A 10,799-nucleotide genomic window follows, 5' to 3' on the forward strand; every position below is an offset into this window, starting at 1 on the left:
AATCTGCCTGAAAAAGATCTTTGCTAGCAAAAATCAGAGTGAAAATCCACTGGTGAGGCGGGTGGGCCTCACTGATTCTCCAGCCATGTCCCAGATGTGTTTCCATAACCCCAAAGTGGTCAGGCTGTCAGGAGGCCCAGGCAGAGCTGTTTCTCCCTGTTTTTCCCCCAGGGTGAGGGTGTTTGACCTGCGGCGCGGCGAGGCCGTGTGCTCCGTGTACGGGCACCAGCTGGGAGTGTCGGCCGTGCAGATGGACGAGTGGAAGGTGGTGAGCGGAGGGGAGGAGGGGCTGCTGTGCGTCTGGGACCAGCGAATGGGCACCAAACTCTGGGAGATGCACGCCAGGTAACTCAGCCTGGGGGAGCCTGGGCCCTGGGGGATGGCAGGGCTGCAAGGAGGTGTGGGAGTGAGAGGGTTTTTGGGGAGTTTCTGTGCTTTGGGGACAGGGTGCCTCCCCAGCTGCAGCTCTGTGTGTTTCTCAGGTTTCTCATGTGTTTCTTCAGCTGTCATGGCCTTTTTGCTCCTTAGCTGAGTGTTTCAGTCAATGTTGGGGAGCAGGGAAAGTTGTTCCCCCTGGATTTTCCATGAAGTTCAGTGATTTCTCCCTGCCCCATTCCCAACCTCTTTATTTGTGGATTCTTGGGTTCAAAGTGCTGGACTGGCTGTGTGGAGAGTGACTGGTTCTGGTTGTCTCCATCCAGTGTATCCATCACAATCCCTGAGTTTCCACATGTTCCCTTCATGGTGAGGATCAAAGCATTTAAACCCATTTAAATACTGAAATGTCAGTTTGTACTGAGCACGAGGAGCACAGTACTGAAAGTACAAACAGAGATTGGCATCCTGGAGCTGACCCTTTGTACAGCTAAATGAAGATTTCCTGATCAAAGCACAGGCTTTGTCTGGATAAAGACTCGAGAATTTAGCCCCTTGTAAGTCTGAGTGATACCCATAAAATGAACAGATAAATCCTGATTTCTTTTTTTTTTATTATTATTGTTTTTAATGCATCTTCCCCAAAGACGAGCTAGATGAGGTATTTACAGCCAGGGAAGTTCAAGCTGGAGCTGTCATTGATTAATAGCAGGTATCACTTTCTGTGTTGACCCTGGGAATGATAAAGCCTGTTGTGATGTGGCTGATGCATTAAGGACAATATTCCATTGATTGTCTCCTTGGCATGCTCATTAGTGCTGCTGCAGGAGGAGGGCAGGCAGGGCAGGGCAGAGCTCGGGGATGCACTCCAAGTGAAACCATTAGATTAAACATGTAGAGAACAGTGTTTAATCTATAGAGTAATCAGAAGGGATCACTTCAATCAAAAGGCTTTCCTAGATACGGTGTGTGCTGTTATCCCTGCCTTTGGCCCTGTGCCATCTGTGGAGAACAGGAGCAGGAGCTGAGGGAGGTGGCAGGAGACACGTGTGGGCTGTGGGGATGAGCCATCCTCATCTGAGGAGGGAAGTGACTCCTGCTGGAACAGACACTGCTTTTTCCTGGGGTTTGGGATCAGCTGTTCACCAGAGGGAAAGGAATGAACACCTGACTTGAGCATCCAAAGGAGGGGCAGGAGGATGGGGAAGGGTCTGGAGGGGCTGAGGACACTTGGAATGTTCAGCTGGAGCAGAGGGGACTGAGGGGAGACTCCTCAGGGGCTGCAGCTCCTCCCCAGGGACAGCTCCGATCTCAGCTCTGGGACAGGGACAGGACCAGGGAAGGGCTGGAGCTGGGCCAGGGCAGGCTCAGGCTGCAGAGCAGGGAAAGGTTCTTCCCCCAGAGGTGCTGGCACTGCCCAGGCTCCCCAGGGAATGGGCACGGCCCCGAGGCTGCCAGAGCTCCAGGAGCGTTTGGACAGCGCTGCCAGGGATGCCCAGGGTGGGGTTGTTGGGGGGTCTGGGCAGGGCCTGGGGCTGGATCAATGATCCCTGAGGGTCCCTTCCCATTCCATGGTTCTCAGCTTAGTGTGCATTTCTAAACCAGCTGGGTGTGTGGGGTGTCCTTCCCTTCGTTAGGGGAGTGCTGCAGTCCTTAGGGCAGTCAGCCCAGCCCAGCCCAGCCCAGCCCGGCCCGGCCCAGCCCAGCCCACATCCATCCCTCGCAGCTCTCCCGGCTCTCCAGCAGTGTTTTCTGGGCTCCCCGTGTGTTCTGGGAAGAGCCCGCTAGATGGGGATAGAAGATGTGGGATGTGCTCCACAAGTGCAGGTTCGCAGCCTCTGGCCGCGGGGAGGGCGCTGATTTCCATCGCTCCGTGTTTGATCCAGAGCCATTCCTTCCTCCCCGAAATTCCTTCGGATTTTGGGGAGCCCAGTGCAGGTGGGCCCTCACCCCGTGCTCTGGGTTGTTTTGCAGACATCCAGTCCGCCACGTGTGGTTCAATTCCCACAGCCTGATCACTGCCAACATCCCCGAGGAGAAGAACCCCCGAGGCTCCAGCATCAGCGAGGACGACCCCAGCTTGCACCGAAAGTGAGAAACCAGCCCTCAGCAATCTGTTTCGTTTTTAAATAGCACCCTGAGCACCTGAGTCATCACCCAGAGCACTTACAGAGAGGGTATAGCAGCAAAAAAAAAAAAAAAAAAAAAAAAAAAGGGTAAGGTTTATAAAACAAGCAATGAATTGGCTTGAGTGCAAAAAAAAAAAGCTTTTTTTTTTTTCTCAGCAGGGGAACATGAAGTCCACTGAAGCCAGGCAGGGAATGCAACCCTCTCCATGCTAGAAATATTAGTAATGCTGTCTCCTCCTAAAGGAAAACTACTGGCATTTAAGCTGCAGGTTTTGGTATTTGCATCTCAAATGGCTGTTAGTGCTAATTGAACTATCAAATACCAATGTATTTATCTTCCCCCGTGCTGGAGAGCCTGGAGACGTTTCAGCAGATGACAGTCACGTCTCTGCAGGGCTGGAGGGAATGATTCACCAGCCCTTCCCAGCTTGCTGGGTCCCTGGGAGGAGGCAGGAGGGAGCTTTCCCTGTTCAAAGTGCTCAGCCTCCCGCAGAAGGGATGGGGGTTTTTATCCAGCTCCTGCAGCATCGCTTTCTTCAGTTCAGATGATTTTTGTAGTGATTTCTACCTCTGTTTGCTTTCCCACTGGGGTGAAGTGGTGTGTCCTGGTTGTTTTCCACACAGGTACCGAGGGGTGATTTATTCCTACGAGTTCTCTGTGGACCAGCTGGCTGTGGACAGCGTCCTCCCCATCTGCCGCTCCTCCTACGACGAGGTGACGGGTTACAACTACAACATCGGCCTGGCAGTGCCCTACGACAGCATCTAGGGCACTCCTCGGCTTCTGGGGCCAGCCAGGGCCACAGGCAAAGGAAAATCCATGTGGGACAAGCAGCCAAAAGCTGCAGAAAGCCCTGGGGATGTGAACCCAAACAGGGCGGGGCTGCCCCCCGAGCACCCCGCTGGAGTGTGGCGCTCTGGATGTGTCCAGAGGTGCAGCCTGCTGGAGTGGAGAGGCTGAGGAGGGACAGGGACAGCTGCAGGGTAAATAAAAATATTCCTGCTGCTTGTGGGAAAGATGCTGCAGGTCCCATCTTGGTCAGGAAGGAGTCTCCCTTCAGTGGGAGATTGAAGGGGCAGGAGGCTGGGAGCTCTCTGAGGAGTTCTTCCCTACCCCAAGAGGGAAAAAAATCACCAAGGACTTGGAAAAATCATGTGCTGAGCCACGTGTTTGAAATGTCTGTCCTGTTATTGAGCTGCTCCTTCTTGTTTTCCTTGGAGTGCATTGGAATGTGGCTGGGAACAGGACAGCAGGACCATGCACAAAAGGTTATGGTGGCTGGGAGAGGGATTGGGATGGAGAGAGGGAGGGGAAGGTTCCCTAGGCCAGGCTGGATGCTTGGGAACTCAGCAGGCCACACACACATCACAATTATTTTAGATCAAATTATTTTTTTAATTATTTTAAATCCTGGATTAAATGTTTTCTAATTGTACTTGTACATCTGTTTGTGGAATTCTGTTCCTGAGCCTTTTAGGGTGAGCTGACCCCTGTTGACTGGATCAAAGGGCTGGCTCAGGTTGTCAGGTGTGTTCTTGGCTGGATCATGTCCTTCCACAGCACCTGCAGGGTTTTCAGTGCTGCTCTTGCTTCCAGGCTGGGAATTGATGATGGAACAGAAGGGGTGACGTGGCCACAGTGGGTATTGAGCCCCAAAGCTGTGGGGAAGCACCAGGTGAAGGGCAGGAGGTGCTGTTCAGGTGGGAAGGAGGAGTGAGGCTTTACCTGAAGCTCTGACAGGTAAAACCAGTTTGGGGAGCAAGAGCTCCAGTCCTGCATGGATCTTTTTACTGATTTAAAATGATTTTATTGTGATTTGCCCATGTAAACTTACTGGTGCAAACCAAAGCTGTGTCAGTTCTGTTTAAAGTGAGGTTAAGTTTTAACCTACATCTTTTTTCCTGGGTGAATGGAATCAGTGTAAAGTCCTGGGGAGAGCTGCAGGAATGTGCCCAAACCTGCAGGAGAGGGGCTGGGCTGGCACTGCAGCCCTGTGCGGTCACTGAGCCCTGCCCAGAGCTGCATTTCACTGCTTTTCCTCCTTTGCCTTGGGGGGGAGGTTTCCCATCACCCATACACCAAAATTTCACATTTTAGGTTTTTAATTACCTTTTTTTCCATGTGATGGATACACAAAAAGTGCAAAGGGCAAAAAGGCATTCTGTCTGACCAATAAATTTGATCTTTCATAAAGCTTTGGTCTTCTATTTCTCTGCCCTTCTGGGAAGCCAGCTCCCTCCCTCCATTCCTGGAAGAGCAGGAAGTGTCATGGATGCACGGTTTGGACAAGAGTTCAGCTGAAACCTGACAAATAAATAATGGTTTCTGTGGCAGGAATGACTTCGGGGGGTTGCTCCAGCCCTGTGACTCCTGCAATGCTCTGAGCAGGGAGCGCTCCCGTGTCATTGTTCTCCCTTCTCTCGCCTCATTATCTGGGAACAGCTTTGTTCCTCCTTCATCTCCCTGCTGCAGGGAGCAGAGTTTGTGGTGCCCACGCCAGTTCTTTTCCCGAGTCCTCCCCCACGTTCCTGCTTCTCCCTCTGTGCCGAGGCTGCTGCTGGGGAGGGTTTGCAGCACCTGCATGAGCCGGGGTTCTGCTCTCACCTGGCTCACAGCCACAGCTCCTCTGCAGCCTGCTCCTCTGGATCTTCTCCCTGCTAATTAATGGGATTAATTGAGCGAGGTCGCAGCAGGGCAGAGGGTTGTGTGTGTGCTGAGCTCGCACTCCTCATGTGGATGAGGGCACTGGGGCTGTGTCCACATCGGGACTTTGGGATGTTTCCTGCTTCCCTGGGTGCTCCTCAGTGCTGGAGTGGAGCAAACACCAGCGAGGCTGCCGAGCTTTGGGCTCAGGGGGTGATGAAATGGAGCCTCTTCCTTCATTTCGAGAGCAGGAGCAGCGTCCCCATCCCAGCTGTGCCGGGAGAGGCACCGTGAGCTCCCCAGGGCTGGGCACTGGGAAGGGGCAGATCTGCCTTGGCTGGGCTCAGGAGTGCGGGAGCTGCAGCCAGGACATGCAGGAGCTGCAGTCAGGACATGCAGGAGCTGCAGTCAGGACATGCAGGAGCTGCAGTCAGGACATGCTGGAGCTGCAGTCAGGACATGCTGGAGCTGCAGTCAGGACATGCAGGAGCTGCAGTCAGGACATGCTGGAGCTGCAGTCAGGACATGCAGGAGCTGCAGTCAGGACATGCAGGAGCTGCAGTCAGGACATGCGGGAGCTGCAGTCAGGATATGCAGGAGCTGCAGTCGGGACATGCTGGAGCTGCAGTCGGGACATGCTGGAGCTGCAGTCAGGACATGCAGGAGCTGCAGTCGGGACATGCTGGAGCTGCAGTCAGGACATGCAGGAGCTGCAGTCAGGACATGCTGGAGCTGCAGTCAGGACATGCAGGAGCTGCAGTCAGGACATGCTGGAGCTGCAGTCAGGACATGCAGGAGCTGCAGTCAGGACATGCTGGAGCAGCGTGGCCTGAGCTGCTGGGGTCAGGCTGGAGGCCAGGCTCACCCTGCTGCCACTTGCCCAGGGCTCAGGGCCAGCTGCAGAGCCCAGGGGCAGCACAGCAGGAAAGGGTTTGGCACAAAAAGCCTGGAGAGTTCTGGTGTCCTGTGTTGGTGGCAGCAACCCTCAGCTGAAAACAGGTCCTGGTGAGAGGGACCCCTGCTCCAAAGGGAGTGTGGGATCCCTGCTCCAAAGGGAATGTGGGATCTCTGCTCCAAAGGGAATGTGGGACCCCTGCTCCAAAGGGAATGTGGGATCCCTGCTCCAAAGGAAACACAGGATCCCTGCTCCAAAGGGAATGTGTGATCCCTGCTCCAAAGGGAATGTGGGATCTCTGCTCCAAAGGGAATGTGGGACCCCTGCTCCAAAGGGAGTGTGTGATCCCTGCTCCAAAGGGAGTGTGTGATCCCTGCTCCAAAGGGAATGTGGGATTCCTGCTCCAAAGGGAATGTGGGATCCCTGCTCCAAAGGGAATGTGGGATCTCTGATCCAAAGGGAATGTGGGATCCCTGCTCCAAAGGGAATGTGGGATCCCTGCTCCAAAGGGAATGTGGGATCCCTGCTCCAAAGGGAATGTGGGATCCCTGCTCCAAAGGGAGTGTGTGATCCCTGCTCCAAAGGGAATGTGGGATTCCTGCTCCAAAGGGAATGTGGGATCCCTGCTCCAAAGGAAACACAGGATCCCTGCTCCAAAGGGAATGTGGGATCCCTGCTCCAAAGGGAATTTGGGATCTCTGATCCAAAGGGAATGTGGGATCCCTGCTCCAAAGGGAATGTGGGATCCCTGCTCCAAAGGGAGTGTGAGATCCCTGCTCCAAAGGGAATGTGGGATCCCTGCTCCAAAGGAAACACGGGATCCCTGCTCCAAAGGGAATGTGAGATCCCTGCTCCAAAGGGAATTTGGGATCCCTGCTCCAAAGGGAGTGTGGGAGCCCTGCTCCAAAGGGAATTTGGGATCAGCACAGACTGTGTGAGTGTCACAGCTCTGGGGTGCCAGGCACAGCCATCCTGGAGGGCAGGACAAGGCTGCAGAGCCCTGCTGGAGAATCCCCACTGCCCTCCTCTGCTCCAGGGCCAAGCCTCCAGGAGAAATTGCTGTTTGCCTCTGGTTTGTGTCCTCAGTCACCTTCTCTGTGAGGGAAGAGCCACTCCAGGGTGTCAGGAGCTGCCATCCCTCTCCTGATCTGAGGAGTGAGTGGTGGGAGGAGGAGCAGGGGGTGCTTTTTGTACAGAGAGGTGCTCTGGGGGTCTCTGAACCCCCTTTCTGTCCCACCTTTCCCACCCAGCTCTGCTCTCCTGCCCTGCCACCTCTGTCACTCTGTCACTCAGCGGGGTGAGCGTAGGTGCACTGAAGTGCTGCAGGAACTTGTTCATGTCCTCTCTGGCCCCTCTCCTCCTCCAGTGACCTTTGTCTGCTCATTTCCACCTTCTGTGGAAGGTCCTGTAACTCCAGGTACACGGAGCTGGTGTTCCCCAGCCCCTGCAGCCGGAGGGGAGGGTGGAGCAGCAGGGGGTGGAGGGGCTGTAAGGAGATGAAGTACTGCTGGATCATGCAGTAGAAACCTGGGGGAAAGGGCCTGCTCCAGGTCAGGATTTGTGCCACTGGCAGATTTTTATCCAGAAATGTGGATCTCCAGCCTCTGGGCCAAACTCCTCTTCATGGAAGAGCTGCAGCTGGGAGTTTCCTCTGCCTTGGACAATGCCACTCAAAGGAATGAGGAACTCCTCAAAATTTAGCTTAGAAATATCAGCTGCAAGTGGCTGCCCTGGCTGTGGGGTCTGTGCTGCCTCCTGCTCCCCTTCCCTCCCTTCCTGGGCAGGTGTCCCTTGTTTGGTCTCTCCTGCCATTTCCAAGCTCCAGTGTGGCTGATGGATGAGGGGGAATGGTGGGGAGAGGGATCAAAGAGTGTCCCCTCTGTGCCAACACCACCTGCCCAGGGTCCCTGCAGTGCTGGGGTCACTCAGTCCCTCTCCAATCCTGGGGTCACTCAGTGCCTCTCCAGCCCTGGGGTCACTCAGTGCCTCTCTCCAGTCCTGGGGTCACTCAGTCCCTCTCCAATCCTGGGGTCACTCAGTGCCTCTCTCCAGTCCTGGGGTCACTCAGTGCCTCTCCAATCCTGGGGTCACTCAGTGCCTCTCCAATCCTGGGGTCACTCAGTCCCTCTCCAATCCTGGGGTCACTCAGTGCCTCTCCAGCCCTGGGGTCACTCAGTGCCTCTCCAATCCTGGGGTCACTCAGTGCCTCTCCAGCCCTGGGGTCACTCAGTCCCTCTCTCCAATCCTGGGGTCACTCAGTGCCTCTCTCCAATCCTGGGGTCACTCAGTCCCTCTCCAGTCCCAGGAGCTCTCTCTGGTGCTGCTCAGCCTTCATCAGCCTCCCTGGAGTTTTCCAATATGTGCCAAATGGTTCCATTTTCCAGCCACCCTCTGCTGAGCAGTGCAGGGATCTGCCACAGAGCTTTGTCCCAGGGCTGTGTCCTGGCCCCACAACAGAGCCATTATCCAGAGCCATTATCCCTGCTGGAACACTCTGGGCTTTGCAGGATTTTGCTGTGGTGGAAGTGTTGCCCTTGCCAGGTTTCCCGGGGCTCTGCCAGATTTTCCTGTGATTTTCAGGATTATTATCCTGGTCTTGCTGGGGTTTGCTGTGTGTAACATCAGCACCGTGTTGTGCTGGAGTGATGCTCCTGCCCATCCCTGGGGCTCTGCACCTCCGTCCCTTTGCTGGGATGAGGATCAGGCTCAAACCCTCCCTCCTGCTCTCCACTCATCCCATTTCCCACGGAGAATTCCCAGCAGGAGCAAAGGGAAAACGCTGCAGCCGGTTTGTGTTGGGTCCTGCCTCAGTTTCCCGACCTCCCACACTTTGATTGCCACTTAGGGGGCAGCTAATTAACTCAGGGGATAATAACTGAGCTCTCATCATCCTCTCCACTCCTCCTGGCCTCCACTTCCCTGCCCCAGCCCGTGCTGGTGTGGATCCTCCGGGATGATTCCTCCAGGAGCTTGGGGTGTGGAGGGGGACCCTGATCTGGTGTTAACCCCTGCAGCTCCAGCTGGGGCTTTGGGGGCAGAAAAGGACCCTGCAGGCACCCAGGGCTGTGACTGGAGCACGGACTGGGGAGTGGGATGGTCCTGCAGCCTCTGTAAGGAAGCAGAGCTGGGATCTCCATCCCCAGCTCCCCTCCCAAACCCAGCACTGTCCCCACCTGGCCCAGCCCCAGCTCCCAAACCCCAAACCAGCCCCAGAGGCACGGGCAGCTCTGTCCCCACAGCTCCAGATCATTCCCAGCTCTGTCCCCACAGCTCCAGATCATTCCCAGCTCTGTCCCCACAGCTCCAGATCATTCCCAGCTCTGTCCCCACAGCTCCAGATCATTCCCAGCTCTGTCCCCACAGCTCCAGACCATTCCCAGCTCTGTCCCACAGCTCCAGGCCATTCCCAGCTCTGTCCCCACAGCTCCAGACCATTCCCAGCTCTGTCCCCACAGCTCCAGGCCATTCCCAGCTCTGTCCCCACAGCTCCAAACCATTCCCAGCTCTGTCCCCACAGCTCCAAACCATTCCCAGCTCTGTCCCACAGCTCTGGTCCATTCCCAGCTCAGAGATGGGATGGTTCCATCCCGCGGGTCCCTGGGGCTGGGATTGCAGGGCAGGGCTCTCCTCCCCTCCTTCCCCGGCTCCGGGAGCCGCTCCAGGCTGAGCTCCAGTGGCTCTGAAAGGACCCGGGGACTTCGGAGGGTTTGGAGCCCTGAACGAGCCCTTCTGTGGGGACCCTGAGCAGAGCCCCCCAATAACGTGGAAAAGAAGGAGAAAGAGTTCCCGAGCCAGGGATGCTCTGGGAAGGAGGGGGCACAGCAGGGCGGGGGCTCCGCACCCCCCCAGCCCCTCACCTGCCTGCTCTGCCTCCCATCGCCTGCTCCTGACACCGGGGAAAGCCATTTTTTGATAAATAAATCTTCCCTGCTTTTCTAAAAATAGCCATTGCCCTTTTTCCTCTCCCTCCCTCCCTCCCCAGCTCAGGCTGCCTTAGAGACAGAAACCCGCCTGGAGCCATCCCGTTATTAACACCAGTAAACAACCCCAGTGTCGGGAACATGTGGGGGCAGGAGCCACCTGGCTACAGGAGCCACGGCCCCGGTCCCTCCTGGCTACAGGACCCCACGGCCCCGCTCTCTCCTGGCTACAGGAGCCACGGCCCCGCTCCCTGTGGCTGCCAGGACCCCACGGCCCCGCTCCCTGTGGCTGCCAGGACCCCACGGCCCCGCTCCCTGTGGCTGCCAGGACCCCACGGCCCCGCTCCCTGTGGCTGCCAGGACCCCACGGCCCCGCTCCCTCCCGGCTGCCAGGACCCCACGGCCCCGCTCCCTGTGGCTGCCAGGACCCCACGGCCCCGCTCCCTCCTGGCTACAGGAGCCACGGCCCCGCTCCCTGTGGCTGCCAGGACCCCACGGCCCCGCTCCCTCCTGCCCCGGTCCCTCCCGGCAGCCACAGCCGGGGGAGCCGCTGCGGGGTTAAACCGGGAACATTCCCTGTGCCGCTGGCACCACCTTCCCTGTGGGATGCAGAGCGGGATGTGGTTGTTCTGGCAGGTGCTGAGGGTGCTGCCGTCACCTCCTGCCCTTCAGCATCCCCATCTCTGCCTCTCCCCACCGCCCGGGATCGGCCCAAGCCGGGCAGCTCCTTCCCCCCATAAATCCAGATTTATGGGCAACCGGGATTTGTGGAGGATTTCTGCTCAGGGAGACGCTCCACCATGGAGGGATGGATGGACAGAGCGTTTCTCAGCGAG

The 10,799-nt window shown here is 56.6% G+C and overlaps 1 protein-coding gene across 1 annotated transcript in view; it reads left to right on the forward strand.

The window, feature by feature from the left end:
• FBXW8 (F-box and WD repeat domain containing 8) overlaps nt 1-4,698 on the forward strand; it is a 51,115-nt gene extending 46,417 nt beyond the window's left edge. The window contains exons 9-11 of the mRNA XM_058851303.1: nt 172-345; nt 2,350-2,466; nt 3,129-4,698. Of these exons, the coding sequence (XP_058707286.1) occupies nt 172-345; nt 2,350-2,466; nt 3,129-3,273 (436 nt within the window). The 3' untranslated portion in view covers nt 3,274-4,698. The remainder of the gene's footprint in view (nt 1-171; nt 346-2,349; nt 2,467-3,128) is intronic.
• The last annotated feature ends 6,101 nt before the right edge of the window (nt 4,699-10,799 follow it).

The sequence above is a fragment of the Poecile atricapillus genome, chromosome 16 (assembly GCF_030490865.1).
Source record: "Poecile atricapillus isolate bPoeAtr1 chromosome 16, bPoeAtr1.hap1, whole genome shotgun sequence".
NCBI lineage: Eukaryota > Metazoa > Chordata > Aves > Passeriformes > Paridae > Poecile > Poecile atricapillus.